The sequence below is a fragment of the Octopus sinensis genome, linkage group LG1, assembly GCF_006345805.1.
Source record: "Octopus sinensis linkage group LG1, ASM634580v1, whole genome shotgun sequence".
NCBI classification, from domain to species: Eukaryota; Metazoa; Mollusca; class Cephalopoda; order Octopoda; family Octopodidae; genus Octopus; species Octopus sinensis.
In genome coordinates, this window is record NC_042997.1 from 152,320,349 (window position 1) to 152,344,734 (window position 24,386).

At 37.5% G+C, this 24,386-nt stretch overlaps 1 protein-coding gene across 2 annotated transcripts in view; it reads left to right on the forward strand.

Moving 5' to 3' along the window:
- The window catches only part of LOC115215742 (probable ubiquitin carboxyl-terminal hydrolase MINDY-4), a 112,647-nt gene that overhangs the window by 15,770 nt on the left and 72,491 nt on the right, over window positions 1–24,386 (forward strand). For both annotated transcript variants that reach the window (XM_029785039.2, XM_036505686.1), the window contains exons 2-4: window positions 15,425–15,544; window positions 18,937–19,078; window positions 21,346–21,500. In XM_029785039.2, coding sequence (XP_029640899.1) covers window positions 15,425–15,544; window positions 18,937–19,078; window positions 21,346–21,500 — 417 coding nt within the window. The remainder of the gene's footprint in view (window positions 1–15,424; window positions 15,545–18,936; window positions 19,079–21,345; window positions 21,501–24,386) is intronic.

The following is a 24,386-nucleotide window of genomic DNA, read 5'->3' on the forward strand; positions in this document are numbered from 1 at the left end:
CCTTCGGAAGAAGTGGAAGAGGTGTCCCAGGCAAGGGCACCGCTGTCATTTCATCATCATCATTTCTACTGCGCAGCAAATTCATCACTATCATCATTCAAATTTTACTTCAACTTCTTTCGTGTTTAGTACAGTAACAATCTTTATTTTTAAATCTAAAGTGTTATTGCTTAACAATTGTCCTTGTTTATTAATAGACTACTGTAATGGGTGGGTTGTTAACAGTACAGGGAGGGTTTTGAAAGTCCAAATACACGTTAAATAAATACTGTAAATATGGTGTCCCTACTTCGCGGAAATTCAGTTATCGCGGCCGGTCTCGGAACCAATCTGCCGCGATAAACGAGGGATCACTGTACTGACAAGTGTATTTATATGTGTGTGTATATATATATATATATATAAACAACTGTTTGCAACGTTAGACCGTAAAAGAAAATTATAGCTGTCAGCTAAACTTGATTAAGGGTGTGAATAACACCTACATTGCTAGAAATAGGAGAGCCATCTTCCGTAATGCCAGCTCATTCGGTTGATTCCAGTTAAGAGGGGAACTTTTTGAACACTTGATTTAATTTTTCCATCTGTTATAAGGCAGCGAGCTGGCAGAATCGTTAGCACGCCGGTTAAAAATCTCTGGACGATTTAGCAGATCACTAATGTGTATACAAAAAATTAATACAAACCGCTATTTGCAACGTAATACCGTGAAAGAAAATTATAGTCGTCAACTAAACTTGACTAAGGGTGTGAATAAAAGTCTACCTTGCTAGAAATAAGAGCTAAAATGCTCCAATGGTGTTACAAATCACGTAACATATATATACTCTGATAGGAGCTGCAATCGCCCCGAAAACCGAACCGAGAATTCCTATAGTTCTTCGAACTATCAACACTATTTATTCTCGTTCAAGAAAGATATTGAATAATCCTCCAGTTCAGTGTAAAGTTGCTCTTTCTTCTAATTCGACGGAAAAACAAGCATTTATACACACACATACGTGCGCGCACACACACACACATATAGTGTTTGAGGTTTCCTATCTGTTTAAAAGAAGCAACTTTTACATTCTCATTTATTAACGTGCTGTCAACTATGAAAGTTAAAAAGGCTTCAGAGATTTATTTGGTCATTGACACGTTAGAAATGCAAACGGAGCCAATGAACTGAGATGCCGAGGAATTGGGTTACAAATGTCGTTTAGAACTCTTTGACACTCAACAGTTCGTTATGCCGTTAAGAAACGAACGGAAATGACGGCAACTGCTTTTTTCGTACTTTAAATAACTAAAATGAATCTTTCAAGACGTTTCGATACGCGATTTCAAATATCACATCATTTCCAGACAAGTACTCATCCCTCTTCTCTCCCAATTTCTATGCGTTTGTCTGTCTGTCTGTCTCTGTGTGTATATATACCTACGTATGTTGTTATTTTTTGTTGTTTGTATTCGTAATTGTGTACCATGTTCTCCGTTTTTTTTGTTTATTTGTCTTTGTTGCCGTACACATTCGCTAGCTTTCTTACAAAGGGGTCTAATGCTCTTAGCTTAGTCTGTTTTGGGGGCAACCAGATCGAACCATCTCAAGTGTAACTGCCCAAAATGGTCGTGACTGTGCTAAGGAAGTCTCTTAGCACAGGACCACGCTTGTGCAGATTTTATCTTATGTTCCATCTTTCTATCACCCATTCCGTATGCAAATGTTTCTCAAGTCTTGGAGGATCCTCGGAAGGAAGTGTTAAGTATTAGTTTCTGGGTGTGAAGAAATCTACCCCTGGGTATGGTGCCAATATATCCTATTAATGCCATGAATCATCTCTAATCGACTTAAACCCACAAAACTTGAGTTCAGCAGAAGCCCTTGGGGCACAGAGGACGTGTTACAACCCCATCTACAATCAGTTCTCAATCACCAGCCCTTAAAAGCTCCTTGGGACACAGGACATTTCCCTGTACGTTTCGTAATTAAAAGAATGTAATACAATTCACTTTTTTAATACCTTTGTCAGAGCTTCCAAGACTTGTAGCGAGGAAGGAGGAAGATATACTTAACTAGACACCTGACTCAAATACTTGCTTGAAGTTGGAGGGGGGATCCCTCTGCTAAAGTTGTTAGGTCGTGGGTGGAAGTGGTGGTTTTAAACCGTGTGGTGGAGTAAGTTTCCTCCAACTCAAGTAGACGAAAGCGAAATTTGAACTCAGAATGGAAAGAGCTGGAAAAAATATTGAAAGGTACCCCGTTCGACACAAACGATTGCTCCATTCCACTGCTAACAACTGGCACTTTATTTTATTGAACCCCTAGCTAACCATGGAGAGATCTGAAATCAGAACGCAGGAAACCATAGACACCTCAAGACATTTCATCCAATGCTGTAACGACTCTGCCAATTTGCTGCCCGTTGATCATACCCCAACTATTTGTAGATTTGTGTCTCTGTGCAAATCCTCTCTCGAAAGATCAAAGCAAGTTAAAGAGTTACTTGTCCTGCTTAAACGAAATCATACTCCATGTATTATAAAAGAAACTCTACATTTATGAAACTAGTGACTCACAGCACCCAACTTGGCGTCCGTTCAACGGAGAGTGAGTTTTGTAATATCAGTTGCATAAGTGTTACAAAAACAGAAAAAGAAGATCGTGTCTGTTGGGCATGTAGGCTTCTGACAGACTTTAACTTGCAGAAAAAAGTTAGTAAATGATCCCAAATCCCGTGAGATGCTTGAGAATCGGTATTAAGCCTTGGTTTCTCGAATAAATATTCCGCTGCGTATAGTTTCTCTCTGTTGTGGATAACAAGTATGATTTCTAACTGTTTGGTGCCTTGATCCAATGTAGAATTTATGAATGTACTACCCAAATATGCAGGCTATGAATGTACTACCCAAATACATAAGTGTGGATTTGTACCATTTCTCTTCTACCGATAGCCCAGTCTATTTAGTTGTAGATAGGTACAATTGTTAAACAGAGCCTATACTACAAATGACAAATATTTTGTTACGTTGCATTGCTTTGCTTTCATCATTCGAGATATAAAATCATTGCAGTATATGCTACATTTAACTACTCTAATAAGTGCTGTTCAGACATGGTCTTAACCGTGATGTGATGGTTGCCACAAAGAACTGATGATCTTACAATACAATCATTGTTGTTTAGCCCCACTCGCAGGTCATTCCTGATGAATCAGACCGACATTTAGAGCTATTTCAGCTTTGACCGTCTTGCATTCTGTCAATGAGACAGAACCCATGATCACATCACGTTAGGCAACATGTCCTTTTACAAGAGTGTACAGCAATACCTCGATTATTGCAAGTGTTACATCCCCCCCTTATCCCCGTGATAGGTGAAAATCCGCGATATAGAAACAGTACTGTCTGAAGCTCTAGGTGTGATTGCTGAACCTGGCTTTGAAATTCCCCTCTGTGAGACCCACATATTTCTTTGACGAAACTATGTCCTTAGTGGTTGTAGAGTCTACGGTGGCTTCATAAATGATGGTCTCGGACATGCAAGTTCCATTTAGCGGGTTCAAATTTTTATCCCTGCATGAACAGCTGGTTTCATTTTGTTGTTTTTGTGTGTTGTGTGCAATTATATTTTTAAAATTAGTAGTTGAGCTAATAACTAATTTTTAGGTTATGTCTATTGAAGAGTTTTCGGTAACTATCTATAAGTGATAAGAAATATCTACCTATATTAAAGGTCACTTCGGGGGAGTAAGGGGATGTAAACCAGATAGTTTTCCTATTCCTATGTTTCCTTTTCTTTATTATTGGACTGGTAACAGGTGTATAGGTTATTTCCTCGCTAAATCCACTATCTTTTAGAGCTTTATTATATATTGGGGCAACACTATTAAAAATGTTCCTATCGGAGGAGAGGCTAGAAATTCTCTTGCTAATGTTTTTGACTAAATATTTAAACACTATGAGGGTATGGCAGGAACCTACATTAATATAACTAAGTCTATCGTTGGGCTTCCTATAAGGTTTGTAAGTATTCTTATTTAAATCTAAGGATACATCTAGGAAATTGACAACCATCAGGTTGGTATTTGTAGTTATGCTAAGACCGAAAGTTTTCATTATTTGGATAATGTCTTTCCTAAACCGATCTTGTGCTGGTCCATTGGTATTTGTGGTTAAAGCTAGGGCGTCATCTTTGTAAATGGTGAAATATACACCAGGAAAAGTCTTGCCCAACGTATCGAGTATGAATAGTCCAATGAGATCGCATATGCCTGCTCCATCATATGACCCCATGCTCACATCGAAAGCACCCTCTGTATCGATAGTCTTGACCCACTCTGCATTCTCACTGAAGAGTAAAGTCCTTCTAGCATGGAAGATTATGTCCTTATCTTGTGTACTAATTTCTATAAATTCGCTTGCGAAGGTTAGAGCTTTATCTAGCAGCCCCTTATAGATAGAGGCATAGAAATATAAGGCCTGGAAAACTTCGAAGCGGACCTACTGAAGCTCATAAACAAAATAAAATTTCGTTAGTCTTTTAACACTTTCCAACAGAAACTGAAAAAAAGATATCAAATACATAAAGATTTAAAAAAACAAACAAAAAAAAAACAGCACTTTTCTTCTGATAAAACCAAGAACTTATACCTTGTAGACAACAGCACATTCTTACAACTCCTACATAACAACATTATTAATAATTACGCTAGGTCACAAATTTATAACAAAATTAATAAAGAAGCTAGCATCATCACCGCTAGGCTTAAATTAGATTTAAAAAATAGAGGACCTTCCAAAAAAAAAAAAAAAGAGGCCTTTATAACTATTAGACACCAATTAGTAAAAGGTGATAGTTACATAGCAAAGCTAAATGTGTAACACTAATTCATCATCGTGGAGTGTCATTTTGATTTCCATTTAGAACTAGGTTGTTGCTAGAATAGACTTGATACAATGCCAAATTCAGATACGGGCTAACAGAAAGCACTTTGAAACACAGAACTAAATACTGTACTGCTACATAACAGCCCATTTTGAAACATATGTGCGTAACTTATACCGTTATTTGTGGGCGTGTATCTGCGTAATAATAATAATAACAACAACAACAACAACAACAATAATAATAATAATAATAATAATAATAATAATAATAATAATAATAATAATAACATCGAAAAATACCTTAGGAATGAGAACCCAGGTTCGAAATTTCCCCCAAGACACCTGATGAAGGCTGGAGGGTATATCAACCGAAACGTTGTGTTAACAACAAACAAGATGAGGACAAATATCCGTCAATTGTAAATCATGTAAATAATGTAATTATTTTCATTTTCATATATATATATATATATTTCTTTACTGCCCTCGAGGGGCTAAATGCAGAGGGGACAAGCAAGGACAGACAAAGGGATTAAGTCGATTACATCGACCCCAGTGCGAAACTGGTACTTTATTTATCGATCCCGAAAGGATGAAAGGTAAAGTCGACCTCGGTGGAATTTGAACTCAGGATGTAACGACAAATGAAATACCTATTTCTTTATTACCCACAAGGGGACAAACTCAGGACGTAACGACAAATGAAATACTGATAAGCATTTCGCCCGGCGTGCTAACTTTTCTGCCAGCTCACCGCCTTCAATTTTCATATCTATAATCATTAAGCAGGTACCCATACTTCCTGCGTGATTTCATTAATGCAACCCACACTTAACGTTACTATGCTGATATGACAGAAGGAAAACAGGAGTGTCATCTATCTCAGTGGCTTTTCGGTGGGCAATCGGGTGTATCAAAATCCCTTCTCTTTACAGGATTTCTTCTCTGGGATCTCTAACGTCATGTGGGTAGCTCTCTCTCTCTCTCTTTCATCTCTCTATTCCAACTGGGGTACCCATGTATCCCCTCAGTTCCCGTAGCATTCAAACCGGCCATATCCGGCCAAACTATTCTAGTTGTTTTATGTTGAAACTAGCCAGATCTGGCCTCTCACACCTACTCTACCAGAATTACTGGTTTACAACCTTTACAATGGCAAGAATGACAGGGGATTGATGGGGTAGCATGGACAGAACATTTATTAGAATTGATTCCGTTTGAAGGCACCGATTTTTCTAATCCCCACAACGCATCATCCTAACAATCCCTCCCTCCATCCATGCTCACCACATCCACCCCACCATCTTCCACTCTCCTTTCAGACTCTTGCAAAATTACCTGCCCATTCACCCTATCCAACCCCCAGTACCACTTTGCTTATAATTCATCACCTTGTAACTTCAGGGTCTATCCTGACACCTCTTCACAACAATCTTCTCTCTTCCTCTCCAACTATCTCCCCATCTCTCTCTCTCTCATTATCTTGTACCTGTCGATTGGCAACTTTACCAATTTGAAGTTCTCAGAGATTTCCATTGTACGTTTATTGAAGATTTTCATTGTACTTCTATTATTACACTCTGATTCTTTGTCTCCATTTAGTGCTATGTAAGATGGAGATTTTATTTTTATTTTTACTTCTTTCTAGCTCAGAATTAGATGTGTGTGCAATTTGCTGTTGTGGCTGGAGTTGTATATTTTGTGTTTGTCTACTGGGGTTTTTTCTCTTGTCTGTTCATTGTTTTTACGTGTAAATTTTCTTTTTGTCATTGTTAATGAAAGTGGTAGCGATAGTGTATTTATTGTTGTGCATTTAGTAGTACTTGGGATTAATATGGAAATTTGATTTTGTGTTTTCATTTTTGTTTCTTGTTCTGTTTTTTCTTTTCTTGTCCCCCTTCGATATAAGAGGTTGTATGGTCGGAAATTTCCGCCTCGGAGTGGGGGAGAGGTAGAAGCAGGGGCATATTTTCTTATTTGTTCTATATCTGTGTCTGTGCATGAGCAGGAGGAAGAACAGATGGTTTAGAAAGACTGCTGAATTGAAATTTCCCCAGGGTGGCGATTATTTTGTGATTATCATTATTTTCCACCACCTCAGATTATCATTATTTTCCACCTCGTCAGTTCTACTGCTGACGAATTAGATGTTAATGTTGATGTTTCTACAGTTGCTGCTGTAGTTATAGATGTTGCCGCTGTTGCTATTGTTGATAGTACAGATGTCGTTTATATCGTAGCTCACTTTCTTTACTCTTGCTAGTGTTACTACTGCTTCTATAGGTGCATGTTGATGTTTTTGCAGTGATCCTGTCAGCAGCTATTGATCACTCTTTTTTCCTTTCCTGTTTTGGTTGGATTGACAGAAAGTTCTATCCTTCCACAGATGTGATACCTCGGTCTTCTTTCCACGATTAATATAGTCAAGAACTCTGGGATACTTTCTCGATGTTGAGGTTTTACAAGGAAAAATACCTCCAGTTTCTTCCCAACCAGTTCTGTTGCCTCGTTCTCTTTACATGCTGCAGAGTATCTCTCTCCTCAAACACTACGCATGCCAGGATCCACCAGCGATCTAGCTCTAGCAGAAAAAGTGAGTTAAGTCGTCACTGCAACGAGAAACTACGAAGCGTTGTACTGCGAGAGCTCCATTGTCAAATAAAACCTCCTCTCGCCAACTCTCTTGCCGTAGATGTATATGATGTATGTCCTACGTCTTGTCATACATTATGGAGGATTTGTTCTACTTGTGCGTTCGTGGCCGCCTCTTTCAGACAAGGTTTGAACGAATAACAGTAATGTATTATTAATGTTGTAGAAGTTGCAGTTAGAGTTTCAGGTGGGGTGCAAAAACTGCTTTTTTGCTCCGAGTTCCCCAATTTTCCTAAATTGACCGGTGTCTTAGTTTGGAACACCTGTCTTCTAAGAAGAGCTTGTATAAACCATTTGTTGATGCTACTCCAGGAAAGGAAACTTTGTGATCGCCGTTGTTGTTGTTGTTGTTGTTGTTAGTGGTGGTGGTGGTATTGTTTTGTGTTCCGCCAGTATTATTGCTTTCGTGCCTACTATCATTGTCGTTATTCTTGTTCCTGTTGCTGCAGCTGCTGTTGTTGTTATTGTCATTGATGTTGCTGTTACTTTTGTTACTGTTGCTGCAGTTGTTGACTGTTAATGCTGTTGATGTTGTAGCTGTTGTTGTTTTTGTTTTACTGCTACTATCGTTTGCTGGTGTGGCAGTAATGCAATTGTTTGAACTTTGAACGCTAAAATTACCTCTTCCACTTCCATGAGTAGAGTGTTACCTTTGCTGTCACTGCTGCGGCTGCTGCTATTGCTGTTGCTTCTGTTAATGCAATTGTAGCATTTTGTTGTTACTGCTACTACCTGTTTACCACTATACAATTATTTGAACTTTCAACTTTCAACTTTTGAAAATCATCCTTCTCCACTTAAATGAGTAGATTAAGCAGGAGGAATCTTGGCTCATGCTGCTTCTATCTTTGAAAGTCACTTCCTACCTTTCCCTTCAGTTTTCTGGCTGTGAAAACTGACACTATGCTTGTAAAGAAAATGTTTACCAAAATCTAATTTAAAAACTTTTGCAACAAATTTGAGCCCTTCAAGGGTTGAAAAACAGAAAAAAAAAATGTCTTTAGGGTTTGGGTTAGCTTAACAAGAGAAAATTTAAGCACTTTGCAAATCTATTAAAAAATTAACAAAATGAGATAAAAATCCATGACTGTGAAAGATTTTGGAACATCTATAAAGAGAAGGTCTTACAGTTGTTTCCAGGATATTTTATATATCCCTTCATCAGAGACGGTGTGAGAAAATGGTTAAGCAATAGTTATTCTAGAGAAGATATGAAATAGAGAGTTAAGGGGAGGAATGAAAACAGACGTGAGCTATGCAGGGATATTGTATCTGCAGATCTATTATTTAAGCTGAATGGTATACATACAAGTTTCCTGTACCTTGTTTGTAAGTTCCAATAGTATTTAAAATTGGTCATTCCAAGCATAGAGTTTGTAAACGGTATTATTGAATGAAAGGTTTTTTTTGAAGTGACTTAAAAGTAGGGAATGTGTTTGTAAGGTCAAATCAAAAACAGGAAGAGAGGGAAAAAAAGAAAGAAAGAAAAGAAAAGCAGGGAGAGAGATAATAAAGAAATGAAGAAAAGGGAAAGTGTACTGGTTAGTGACCAGTCAGGATAAATTGATAGAAGGAATGGGGAGGTGAAGGTGATAGAGAGATTAAGATATGAGAGTGTAAAGAGATGAGAGAGTAATGAGTAAAGGAGTGTCAGGTATGTAGTGATATAGCCTAAGTGAAAGGGGTAGGGGTAGTGAAATGGTGGAATGAAGAATTTGGAATTACAGGTTAGGTTGCTTAGAGGACAGGTCAGTGCTTAGTAGTAGAAGAATAAGCAAATAGACAAACTCATGAGAAATCCAATGTGCATCTTGCCAATGCAACCATAATAATAATAATAATAATAATAATAATCCCTTCTACAAAAGGTACAAGGCCTGAAATTTGCTGGGAAGAGACTAATCCATTACATTGACCCCCTGTGCTTCACTGGTACTTAATTTATCAACCCCAAAAGGATGAAAAACAAAGTCAACTTCGGTGGAATTTGAACTTAGAATGTAGTGACAGGCAAACTACTGCTAACCATTTCGTCCACCATCCTAATCATTCTGCCAGCTTGCCACCTTAATAATAATAATAATAATAATAATAATAATAATAATGATGAGGATGATGATGATGGTGGTGGTGGTGGTGGTGGTGGTGGTGGTGGTGGTGGTGATGATGATGATGATGATGATGATGATGATGATGATGATGATGATGATATGATGATGATGATTATTATTATTATTATTATTATTATTATTATTATTATTATTAAATAAATAAATGCCCTGATGCAGTACCAGACAATGGCTCTCATGGCTTCTGATCTTAACTGATTGGAAGTGTTATCATGTACATTGTTTTGTCTTGGTATAAAAGATGGGCTACAGCAAATATTCTGCTCAATACCACAGATTTGCTTGTCAGTTGTTTGACCTTAACCAGTTGAGCATGTCCCTTAGTGGCTGACGATATGTGCATTGTAGTGGGGGAGCATCTTGGCCATGTGTTGAAAGGAATTCTTGGAGGTTTGGATAATTCACCTTTGGAAACATGGGTGGTTAATTCAACATCCTTAAACAATCCTTATTCAGGGACCTTTTGAGCTGGATGGGCTATTTGACCAGAAGAAAATTCTAACTGGGTCCACCTGCAAGGTCATGCGCTGTTTATCTTGATATGAGATCATCATGTTGTGCACATATGGTTGTGATGCATGTGCCTGGTGTACCCTTATCAGATGGGTAGTCATGATGGATATACTGGGCTTCGTATATTTTACCCCAGTGTCATTTAGATGACATTCACTGCTCTCTCACCCAATAATAATAATAATAATAATAATAATAAGATAGCATTTGGGAACATATATCTAATTTCAAAAGAGACATGTCTGGGCAGAACTGACTAATCATATTTCAAAAGATATCTATACATACACTGCATAAATAATTGATTGAAAAAGCATTTTAATTTGTCTTTTTATCATAAATACTTCATCGCTTTTGTCAAAAGGATGAAAGTTGATCTTAGCTGACTTTGAATTAAAAGAGTATTGAGGCAGAATAATTACTGCAAAATAATCTGTCAGATGCTCAAACAACTCTGCCTACTGGTTGCTTCATATCTATCTATTTGTCTGTTTGTCTGTCCATCTAGCTATCAGTCTGTGTTTGTCTAACTAGTTAGCTAACTAACTAGCAAGCTATCTACCTATGAATTGACATGTGAATATATGCATGCATGTACATGTACAAAATGAAAATGAGGGAATGTGGAAATGCAAAAACAAAACAGGAATAAGCCAGAATACATGCTGGTGGCATGTATTTGAAAAACAAAAGCAGAGAAGGGTGTATTAGATAAGATACAAGACAAATTTTTGTTTTGTTGAAGTTATCTCTGCTTTTAAATAGCATAAACCAATCAAGTGGTAGCTTCATCATCCTCATCATCATCATCATCATCATCATCATCATCATCATCATTATCGTCATCATTATCATAAATAATGTCTGTTTTCCATGCAGGCATGTATTGGATGGTTTGACAGGAGCCAGCAAAGACAGGGGATGCTTGAGATTCCATAGTTTGTTGCTTTTGTTACTGCTGCAGCTGTTGTTGTAATTGAGGAGAGATGGTTTCAAGAACCAAGAATTCTGCAAACTTAACATGCTACTAAAGAAGAGATAGAAATAATACATTTCTAAATCTCTCAAAGAGATTTATGCAGTAGCAGCACAATAAAGTGATAGTATGTTGTCAACTTAATGTGACAGTCCCATGAAAGGGAAGAATGCTACTGTTATTTAGCCCTAGAAAACACCATTTACTGTTGGGCTTGACACATTTCCTGTGTCCTTGCTGTGTCAAACAGGAAACAATGTTTCCTAGGGCTAAATAACAGTAGCATTCTTCCCTTTCATGGGACTGTCACATTAAGTTGAGAACATACTATCATTTTAAAGAAAAGATAGTCTGATTGTTTGAAGACATGATGACAGCTGTGGACATGAGTTTCTGTCTCAATAGGTATCATCAGTATAGCAATTGCTCTACATCAGTGTTTCTCAACCTTTTACCCTTGTGTAACCCTTAAAATAAATTACATGTCTCAAGGAATCCCTGCACAAAAAAATTATATACCATATCTTTCTCATATCTTTTTCATTATAGTTCACATGGTAAATGTCATATATATATATATATATATATATGGTTGTTATATTTTTTGATAACATAATAGGTTAGATAGGATGATGTCTATATTATGATATTACAATAACCAATATGTTGCACATGTATAGTAATATTACGATCATGAAATTAGCATTAGCTTTCTTGGGGAACCTTTTGGAAACTTTTGTGAAATCCTAGGGTTCCAGGGAACCCCGGTTGAGAAACACTGCTCTACATAATCTTCAGCAGATGAAGCTCTTCAACATATACAAAAAAGATTAGATGACATTTATGGCCAAAGTAATTTCCATAAGAGCTAAGACATGAGAAATGAGCTAAGACAAGTAACTCGAAATAACAATTGGCATATAGTTGAACTACAAAACAAATATAGGTATATTAAATAATATTCAAGATAAATTCTTGTTTCATTGAAATTATCTCTGATTCACTTGGTAGCAATTGTTACCAATTCCAAATATGAAGGGGAGGTAATCTCAAGAATCAAAGTTTCTCCAAAATTGACATGTCATTTAGGAAAAGACACTTTGTCTGAAAACAAAAGCATAGTTGTAGGCATGTATTTCTACCTCAAGAGCATCATTAGCATGGTAATGGTTTGAATACATACCTATTTCTTTACTACCCACAAGGGGCTATACACAGAGAGGAAAAACAAAGACAGACAAACGGATTAAGTCGATTACATCGACCCCAGTGCATAACTGATACTTAATTTATCAACCCCGAAAGGATGAAAGGCAAAGTTGACGGAATTTGAACTCAGAACATAGCGGCAGACGAAATACCATGAAGCATTTCGCCCAGTGTGCTAACGATTCTGCCAGCTTGCTGCCTTTGAATACATACCACTGGCAACTCTTTTAGTTCATTTTCTTTTCATTTATGCAAATTATTTATTCTATATGTTCTGTTTTTCTTTTGTTTATGTTGAAGTATGTTATCTGCTTTGAAGGCACATGGTCTGGTGGCTAGAGTGTTGCACTTAGGATCACACGATCATTCTGAGACCAGTTTTGATTCTCAGACCAAGTGGGGCAGTGTGTTCTTGAACAAAACACTTCATTTCATGTTACTCCAGGCTACTCAGCTGTAAATGAGTAACCCTAAAAAGGATGCCATGAAAACCAAGTAACCAGCCATGTGAATCCACGTGAAGCCATATGACAATTTTTACTTTTTTTCTTCACTCATCTGCTGAAGATAAAGTAGGACAATTGTATGTTTTCTTCTTGATATGTGTAATGCCCATATTATTATGCTGTTTAAGTGAACTACATTCCAAAAGGACATCTCTGATTCTATAAACTACAGATCTATCACTCTCACTATATCTCAAGGCCAACAAGGGAGTATCTCTATAGTAACTGAACATGTTAAAATAGCAGTCAAATCTCCTGTTTCCACATTTTACCAAGTATTATGCCAGCACTCTCAAAATATCTCAAAGCCAATAAAGGAAAATTTACATTGCCACTTCAAATAGATATTTTTTAATTGGCCATGAGACATGTTGGCCAAAATCTTCTTTAAATCAGATGTAGTTATTTAAAAAAACAAAGAGTTCTGCATTTGAAAATTAGATAGAAACTGCTTGATCAGACATATGATTAAAAGTATTCCAGCCATGGCCATCTTGCTTTTTTTTCAGGCCTAGTGTATTGCCAACAAAGTGTCTTTTTCTTTTTAAAAATGGTATGGTTTAGTATGGTGAAAATTTAGCTGCTATTCTTAGCACAAGAAGCTACTATGCAGAGGCTCACTCATTACCTTGGCTTGAGCAGATAGAGTCAAGTAGACTCTGTACTTGAACAGTCTTTCCAGAAACTTCTATTTTAAGAGTTTAGAGCCCAGTGATACAGACAGAATTTGTGCAGCTCAAGAAAGACCTTGAGTACCTCATCACCATGCAAAATACAATAGTATATTTATAGAGTTCAGCACCCCACTAACGACAAACAATCCACTGCAGGTAGATTGTCCTCCACCTTTTTCATTTCATTTTAGCTACACAATTCTTAGAGCCTATTGTGATAAAATTTTATAAATAGATTCTCATGTCAGACATGGTTGGACACCTTATTGATGTCAAAAGTAATTACATTGTTTTTACTGTATCTGTAATGTATTAGATCAGATCACTGGTAAATCTGCCTCTATAGCAACCATAACGGTAATCAATGAAGAGATAACAAAAAATGCAAGTTCATAAAGTAATCAATTACAACTCTCCATCAGTCACATAGCTAGATCTGCGTAGTCCTTGAGTTGGCTGTCTCTGCCCATGAAAAGCAACACTATACATATGAGCTGGCAGAAACATTAGCATGCCGGGCGAAATGCTTAGCGGTATTTCGTCTGCCATTACGTTCTGAGTTCAAATTCCGCTGAGGTTGACTATGCCTTTCATCCTTTCGGGGTTGATAAATAAAGTACCAGTTACACACTGGGGTCAATATAATCGACTTAATCCGTTTGTCCCCTCTGTGTTTAGCCCCTTGTGGGCAGTAAAGAAATACATATATAATGTGCTGTCTTCCAAAAATGCCACTTGGGATGAATTGTTCCCTACTTTCCTCAATTTATCTATGCTAGTGGTTTCAATAGCCTCTGAGCTATTTGTTGTTGAGCATATGGCCAACCTTCATTGAGCTGGACTGTCATCAAACATATTCCTGTCAAGATAACCTCATTTGTTTTCCAGGTATAATGGCATATTTCATTATGAAAAGTGTTCTTCCATTTTTAAGGCAGTAGATTATAATTTGAGGGAGATTTCCCTACTATTTCCAGCAAGTCGAACAACATATTGTGACACCTTTGTTGATTCAACCTTTCAGATATTGAACATGAAGAAATGATATATCAGTAGTTAAGTGACTCACAATCATTATTATAAAATAAACCCTTATCATAATACAAGAAACTATTGTTATTATTAGACTCTGGCATGCAGATATATTCCTTGCTTATTTTTATCACAGGTGGATAATAACCCCTTGAAGGTGATGAGGTGCATTATTGTGTATATCCATTGCTTATGATGGCAATAGAGCAAATAGCAGCCACATTTCCCTCAAACTGTACCCATGAAAGTATGGAAAAAATTACTTTTTTTCTTAGACTGATCTGGAGAAAATGCTTTGTGTGTATCATTCATAAACACTAATATGTTGAAAGTAAAATAGCAATATAGAGTAACTGAAAGCAATTAGCCACTCCAATGAAGGAACTTCAACCTTGTTGCTCAACCTGCAAGAAATAATAGCTAAATTTTCCTCAAATCATAACCAACCGCCATAAGAAAAGGACACATTGGACATTAGAGGCTAAGTATATTATGTCCGCAAAACATGTATGAGAGTTAAAAAATAGAATGCCCTTGATCACAGGTCTGCTTGATCAGGGTTACCTGGGGTTAAATAACAGCGACAACAACAATAACTAACCTCTAACCGATATAATGTGGGAGTCTTTATGTGGTTGCTTGATCAGATAGAAATAACAGGCAGATCTCCTTCAAATTGCACCTGACCATCTTTAAAAATAGTTTAGAGCACATTGGATGATAAAGCTTAAGATGCCTTTCAAAAGACTGGATGGCCATGGTTGGAATGTATTTACTCATAGATTAAAGGTTAAGCAACAACAACCAAAACAACAACAATGACAGCAACTAACCTACTTAATAAGCCCTTTTGTATGTTTCCAGGGTCTGAAAGCAACCCTTCAATCAATGGATATCGAAATGCCAAGAACTGAGAGCAGTATCAACAACCGTGTGGCTCTCATGAAACAACTGCATATTGAGAAACTGATGAAGAAGAATAAGGTATGTATGCCACCTCTGCAGCTGTATCATTTCAGTTCAACTTTTTAACTTTTATTTAAGGTCTTTCCTCCTTATTGAGCATAGGGCATTGATGGCTTTTTATGACTGTTCTCAACTCTGGGCTGTCTTTTCCTCTCCTAAGTCTAGTTGGTTTGAATTATCAACAATCCTTCTGTAATTTTGCCTTTTTTTCTGTGTAGAGAGTGTTGGTCGAATGTAAACCTATTTTTACCTTTGGGAAGAGGTGGTCCATATTAACCTGGCTTCTGTCCTTTGACCTATCCATCACAGAAGACCCTGCTAGGAGCTTTCACTCTCCTGTGGAGGCATGTGGCTTAGTGGTTAGGGTGTTGGACCCATGATCATAAGATTGTGATCTCAATTCCTGGACCAGGTGATATATTGTGTTCTTGAGCAAGACACTTCATTTCACATTGCTCCAGTCCACTCAGCTGGTAAAAATGAGTAATCCTGTGATGGACTGGCATCCCATCCAGGTGGAGGATATATACGCCATGGAAACCAGGAAACTAGCCCTTATGAGTCAACATGACTTGAGAAAGAAACTTTCCCTTTTTTTCACCTTGCACTTTCCTGGAATAGCTCTCAGGATCATTGAAGCAGCAATGCACCTCATCACAACGAGGATTTGACCTTGTAGTGGAATTCGATTCAAGACTCCATTTTGGATGCATGCATGGCCATGAGGTTAAGAAATATGGTTTGCAGTTTTATGGTTTCAGGTTCATTCTCTCTCCAAAGCACCTTGGGTTAACCAAAGCCTTATAAAAGAAATTTGGTTGTGAGAAACTGTATGAAAACATGTCATCAATTATTTTTATTTTTGAGTGGAATATTTAATCCACCATCAAGTTTAACATAACCATCTCAATTTTTGCATTCAGGCCAGATCCTTGGTTTGAGATTAAATGTGTGTTTACCTCATCCCAGCCACAGAGCCCAGAAAAGGGGCTATGGTTATTACTCTTCCCTCTCTAGCTGCTACAAAACATATTTTCCCCGTTTTTCGATCTGTTTTGCATTGCTGATATGGGTCAATTGTTTTACTTTTTTGTGCAACTATTGTTTATGATGTCTTTTAGCCCTAGGCCTTTCCAGCTTTGTGCAGATTTATCCTATCTTTTTATCAATCTACTTCAACATTGTACAAGGTGGCCTTCATTTTTCAAGTTTGCAGAGTATTTATAGTATACTTGAAGGCATAAAAAGTGCATATTAGATGCACCCTAATTACAGTAACTTATATTCATGAAAAAATGTTTTTAAAGCATTAAATCTTTTGGGAGGCCCAACTTCGTTTATAGGACTCATTTGAGGCATTTTGTTTGGTATAAAGTGCTCTTTATATGCCACCAAATACACTTTCATTGCGGATACTAGCATGTCACTATAGTTATTTTTACACCTGAGTAATTTGGCAGTATCATTGAGCATTGGACAAAATACCTTACAATGTTTAGTTATAGCTTTTTATCTTCTAAGTTCAAATCTCACTGATGTCAACTTCACTTTTTATCCTTTCAGAGTCAATAAAATGAAATACTAGTTTAATACTGAGGTTGATGGTTATTGACTAATTCCCTCCCTCAAATTTCTAGCCTTGTACCTCTGCTACATGCAATCATCTATTATTAATCATTTAATCAGTCAACTGAGCAGCAGGGATGAAATGTGGGGGTTTTTTTTTTTTTTTGTTTTCATTCAGCAAAAATAACTGGAACAAGAAAAAAATTATGTACCTTGTTTGGAAACATAATAGAATCGTCATCATCATCGTTTAACGTCCGCTTTCCATGCTAGCATGGGTTGGGCGGTTTGACTGAGTGCTGGCGAACCAGATGGCTGCACCAGGCTCCAGTCTTGATCTGGCAAAGTTTCTACAGCTGGATGCCAACCACTCCGAGAGTGTAGTGGGTGCTTTTATATGCCACCGGCACGGGGGCCAGTCAGGTGGTACTGGCAATGACCTCGCTGGAATCTTCTTACACATGCCAACGGCACAGGTGCCAGTAAGGCGATCGGAAAAGTGTAACCCAAGATACACAGAAAAAATGACAAATAGTCATGGATGGAATACTTTTGGTTGTAGGTTCTTGTTGATCTGAGATGACTTAAGGTTAAATAACAAAAACAACCTCTGTTCTACCAACAAATTACTTGTTATACTCTGTAGATTGTAGCTGCTGACCTTCTTGTCTTGGTTTGTTAAATAAATGATGTTGTTTAACCCCAGCTTAGCCTTCATTGAGCAGTTCTATGATCAAAAGTATGTCCGACATGACTGTCCACTCTGTCTTACTTGTTTGCCAGTGTGTCTGGGGACTATCCAGTATGTCTCCTTTTGAAACAACAAAGCAGTATTACTCATCCTGTTTGGTTGGTGGCACACCGAGGATTAAATAAGAAATAGCAGCACTCTGGAGATTAAATAAAAAAAAATGGATGTGGACTGGAGATTAAGTTAAATAATCGGACCATACTGGATGTTATATGAAAAGTAGTGGCACACAGGAGACTTAAGAGAAAATATACTGGTCCATTTCACATTCAAAGTTAGTCAAAACTATATGTTAGATTTGAAAATTAGAAAAGATCCAAAAAATTCTTGATTACCTTGATTTCATCATCATCATCATCATCATCGTTTAACGTCCGCTTTCCATGCTAGCATGGGTTGGACGATTTTAACTGTGGGCTGGCGAACCAGATGGCTGCACCAGGCTCCAATCTTGATCTGGCAGAGTTTCTACAGCTGGATGCCCTTCCTAACGCCAACCACTCCGAGAGTGTAGTGGATGCTTTTTACGTGCCACTGGCATGGGGGCCAGTCAGATGGTACTGGAAACGATCTCACTCGAATCTTTTTACACATGCCACCTGCACATGTGCCAGTAAGGTGATGCTGGTAACTCAAATGGTGCCTTTTATGTTCCACCAGCATGGAAGCCAGTTACTCGCTCTGGCAATGATCACACTCAGATGGTGCTCTTAGCACCCTACTAGCATGGGCACAAGTGCCAGTAAGGTGACGCTGGTAATGTTCACACTCGAATGGTGCCTTTTATGTGCTACTGGCACAGAAGCCGGTTAGCCGCTCTGTCAACGATCACACTCGTATGGTGCTCTTTGCACCCCGCTAGCCCAGATGCCAGTCATCGAATTTGATTTTGATTTTGATTTCACTTGCCTCAACAGGGCTTGATTTATTAAACATATTTGTATGATCAACTTCCATCCTCCCCTCAAAATGCTGGCCTTGTGCCAAAATTAGTAAACATTATTATAAAATAAACCCTTATCATAATACAAGAAATTAATGTTATTATTAGACTCTGGCATGCAGATATCTTCCCTGCTTATTTTTATCACAGGCGGATAGTAACCCCTTGAGGAGTATGGTAGAAGTTGTTACAAAATTTATTTTGGAACAATCTGACTTTTGTAATACCATCCTTGCGAAATCAAATTCTTCTTCAAAGTCATCTCAACTAAATACAGCTTCTGAAAGAAAAGGTAAAACATTTTTTTTTCTCTCTTTCTATCTTGTATAAAATTAATGTCTAAAGAGTACATGTAAATGGTTTAGTTTAATGAGAACTTACACCCACCAACACACACACATACGCGCACGTATATATATATACATACATACATACATCATATATATGTATATATATATACACAGACACACATACATATATTATGTATTATGTATTATACATACATGTATAAAATATAAATAATATATATATATGTGTATATATATATATGTATATATGTGTATATATATACACACATGTATATATATATATATATATAATATATATATATATATATACGTATATATATATGCATATATGGGTACAGGACATCACCAACTGTGTAAACAACATGAAATATGAAAACAAACAAGTTAAATATGCAAAAAATGAGAGAAAAATGGCAAATAAGACATATGTTTATAATGTATGTACATATACACACATATTTATATATACATATATGCTGGCAGAGCCCTCAAGTACCTTCTCCATATCTTCCCATCAAAAGTATCCGTCTTTACACTTTCCTGTTGCATTTCCAGGTGTGACCAACTGAAACTATGGATATTACACAAACATATTGCTCTTGGTCTATCCCTAAGTCTTTTGCCAAATGTCTTGGTTTGAAGAATCTATCTTGTATTCCTTTCCTGTGGGTTTCTAACCACTTGCCCATAGTACAAGAGCTATGACCTCTCAGTGTAGAGAAGTAGCAACACAAACTGGAAAGACACTGACCACTGAGCAACACATTCTGTTGATTAACATCACTCCAGAGATCCCCTTTCAGCCACTTGTCCCTTGTATTTGTAATCACATGCTCACGAACATAGGTGACGATAGGAATAAAAGTTATATTAAAGATAGCATTTTTTTTTTTTTGGATAACAACTTCTCTTTTTAGGCTTTGAATCTTGAAGTTGGCTCACTACTGTGCCAGCATCTGCAGTTTTGGCATCCTATTCTGCCTCCCATGACTTATAAATGTGGATCTGAAATACTTAAACTTCTCCACTTGCCTCTGTGATGTTCCACTAACATGCAAAATGTGTTGGGATTACTTTCTTGAGAGAACCAATATCTAAATCTTTGCAACACTAATTCTTATCCTTGCATTGCAGCACTTGGCCATGAATCCATTCAGTGCATGTTTGAGATCCCCTTCTAATGAGCCAAATAGCACCATGTCATCTGCAATTATCAGCTGAATTCTTAATCACTCAGCCATTTGTAAATATATTGGTTTCAAATTTTGATTAACACTTTTGTTACTGTATTTATTTTGAGATGCTCTGTGTTTCTTTCAATTACTTTAAATATAACAAAGAATTTAGTAAAATAACTTCGTTATCATTCAGCTAATGTTAGGAACATAAATTGTGTCTAAGGCTTGGTGGAAGATTTTAATTCAAAACTTATGAAAACAAGACATTAGTACTCAGAGCCAGAGCCAGTTTCAGCCGGGTTGGTAACAAAAGGGTTAAACACATTAGTCTGTAAACTAGTTTAATGTTGTTACTCATATCTTCTAAGATTACATAAAATTAGCTGTTAACCCTTTTGTTACCGTGTTCATTTTGGGATGCTCTGTGTTTTTTTCAGTTAATTTTAAATATAACAAAGAATTCAGTAAGGCTAGCCACTGGATTTGGTTAAAAAGAGACGATGAGCGATGGCTAGAAGACTATTGAGCTTTATTTGATAACCAGCTGATCTAGCAAGTGGGGCCTCATATCAGTGAGGTGGGGCCGGTGCGCATTGGTGCCATTGAGAGGTAGGCCCCGAAACGGCACGCATTCTCTCCTGATGACCCTATTCACTTGCTGGCTTCCGGTATGCAGAGTTTTTGACTGGTACCACTTGCATGTGCAAGTTGTTTGCAAGACAACTTAGTTATCATTGAGCTGGTGCTAGGAACACAAATTGTAACCAAAGTTTAGTGGAAGATTTTCATCCAAAACTTATGAAGACAAGACATTTGTGCTACAGAGCCAGTGGCAGTTTCAGCCAGGTTGGTATCAAAAGGGCTAAAGGAGATAGATGTATTAGCTTTCTTGTATCAAGAGAAAAGAGAGTGGCACAGCTTCCAGCCATATCATTGATCATAATCAGAATAATACTGTGGTCATTGTATCTTTTATATCAGAGCCTTCATTTCACACAACACCAACAAAAGCAATTAATAATTTCTATGACAAGAAGGAGGCTTCTATTCTGTTGTTGATGGTTTGTTTTCAGAAGATAAAGAGGAAAGAAAAGAAATGATGGATGTCAACAAATTTCCTGTAAAATCTTCTCTGATTGGAGCTAATGGAGATTTTTCACCAAAGGCGCAGAGTGAAATTGCTAGTCAAGTGAAAAGTACCAATAATTCTAGAAAGCTAAATGGACATGTAAGTATTCTTTTCCTTTTTTTCCTTTTCTTACTTCTTTCAGTCATTGGGCTGGAGCCATCTTTGGGGCACTGTCTTGAAGTGTTTAGTCAAACAGATCAACTCCAGTACTCATTTTAAAGCCTGGTACTAATTTCATTGGTCTCTTTCACCAAAACATTAAGCTTCAGGAATGTAAACAAACCAGCACCCATTGTCAAATGATGGAAGGAAGGACAGCCAAAAGCACAACGACACACACACACACACACACACATTTATTATAAACATGTTAGATACTCACGCACACACTCACACACACCATTCCCACATACACATATGCACTTGTGAACCTTAGCTTCGTCTGGGTCACTATTATTATCTTCTTTTCATTCAGCCTCTTTCTTTTGGGCATTTCATCATGTTGAACCATTAATCTTTAAATATTTTTCTCTCTCCGTTTCTTTCGTTCCCTCTCTGTTTTTGTTTTTCCTTCTCAATCCTTTCTGTTGAAGAGCGTAGACTCAAAATGTCAAAACTCTTCCATTATTCTTGAGTGTTAAACTTAAACACCTGACCTGTTTGTTGTTCCCTCACCTGTCTTTATCTTCTGTTTTCTGTAAATTTGACCTATATATATATATATATATATATATATATATATAATATATATATATATATATATATATTTATTTTATAAGTACAAAGTGAGATAGGGGTTATGAGTGTAACCCACTATGGGATATCAGTTATCCAATATACTGCTAGTGAAGTACCCAAAAGGCAAATACATAAATGCATATAATTGCAATGCAATTAATTCATTTATTGTATTAGATGGGCGAAGGTAAAATATTTTACCTCAAATTCATAATACAAATAAGAAAATGGAGGAACAGATTCCTTTCAATCATCGACTTACAGATCTTACCAATTCATATTATTTATTTATTAACTATATAAATAGGAACATCCAAATCCAACAGAATAAAACAATATACATCAATAAGTAAGATAATACCATTACCTGTAAGTCGATGATTGAAAGGAATCTGTTCCTCCATTTTCTTATTTGTGTGTGTATATCATCATCATCATCATCATCATCATCATTTAACGTCCGCTTTCCATGCTAGCATGGGTTGGACGGTTCAACTGGGGTTTGGGGAGCCCGAAGGCTGCACCAGGCCAGTCAGATCTGGCAGTGTTTCTACAGCTGGATGCCCTTCCTAACGCCAACCACTCCGAGAGTGTAGTGAGTGATTTTATGTGCCACCGACACAGGTGCCAGACGAGGCTGGCGAACGGCCACGCTCGGATGGTGTTTTTTATGTGCCACCGACACAGGTGCCAGATGAGGCTGGCAGACGGCCACGCTCGGATGGTGTTTTTTTATGTGCCACCGACACAGGTGCCAGATGAGGCTGGCGAACGGCTACGATCGGATGGTGTTTGTTACATGCCCACAGCACGGAGGCCAGTCGATGCGGTACTGGCTACGGCCACGTTCGGATGGTTTTCTTGTGTGCCGCCGGCACTGGTACCACAAAGATACAAATTCCATTGATGTTCATCTATTTTGATTTGGTTCGATTTTCACTTGCCTCAACAGGTCTTCACAAGTGTCACAAGAAGGAAGGTATGCATATATATATATATATATAATATTATATATATATATATGTATATACACCCATATATATATATGTGACAGGCTTCCACTCATCTTTTGTGTACCAAATCATAGATATTGTTTGATCATATGAATGTTATGTGATAATACCACCATATTATAATGTTGCAGTGATATATTAAAATAAATGAAATACTTGGATATGCTTTCAATGACTGTAAGCTTCATGTTAATCTGGAACTGTGTGTACATGCATAATCCCACACACGTGCACACAGGCATTTGTGCACATATTCACATACTCTCTCAAATACTCACAGATTTGTTACAATAGTGCAAGCAAGGCTATGCTATTTAAAGTTTGCTATCATTGGGTGGTACTTCAAGCAAATGCCTTCTACCTTAGTCTCAGTTTAACTCAAGCTTTTTGAATGAAACTAGATTGATGGTAACAGTATAGAAGCTTGACAGATGAAGTATACATGTTCTTGGATTCTTTTGCAAATTGCGGACAACAAACGCTGACATATGAAGTGCCACACCAGAATTAGGTCGAGACAGAAAATACACAAAAATCATTTAGAAATAAAATACTGCACAAGATATCATATTATATAATGATATCGTATAGCAAATGTCATATAGAAATATATATATATGGTCATCGCCAGTACCGCCTTACTGGCCCATGTGTAAAAATTCGAGCGAGGTCGTTGCCAGTACCGCCTGTCTGGCCCCCGTGCCGGTGGCACGTGAAAGCACCCACTACACTCTAGGAGTGGTTGGCGTTAGGAAGGGCATCCAGCTGTAGAAACTCTGCCAGATCAAGACTGGAGCTTGGTGCAGCCATCTAGTTCGGTAGCCCACAGTCAAACCATCCAACCCATGCTAGCATGGAAAGCGGACGTTAAACGGCGATGATAATGATGACGATGATATATATATATATAGCCTTTAAGTTCGTTTACAGGAAGCATTTTGAATATGCAAATAAAAGCTCTTATTCTATTATGCCTGCTACAGCCTAATGATGCCAACTCGTGATACCAGTTTTTTGGGAGGTTACACTGAATTGTACCGATATAATGTAGAATAAATATCATCATCATCATGCCTGTTTTCCATGCTGGCATGGGTTGGATGGTTTGACTGATCTCTGAAAGCCAGCAGCTGCCCTAGGCTCTAAGCTGATTTGGCAACGTTTCTACAGCTGGATGCCCTTCCTAACATCAACCACTCCAAGAGTGTAACAGGTGCTTTTTATGTGTCACCAG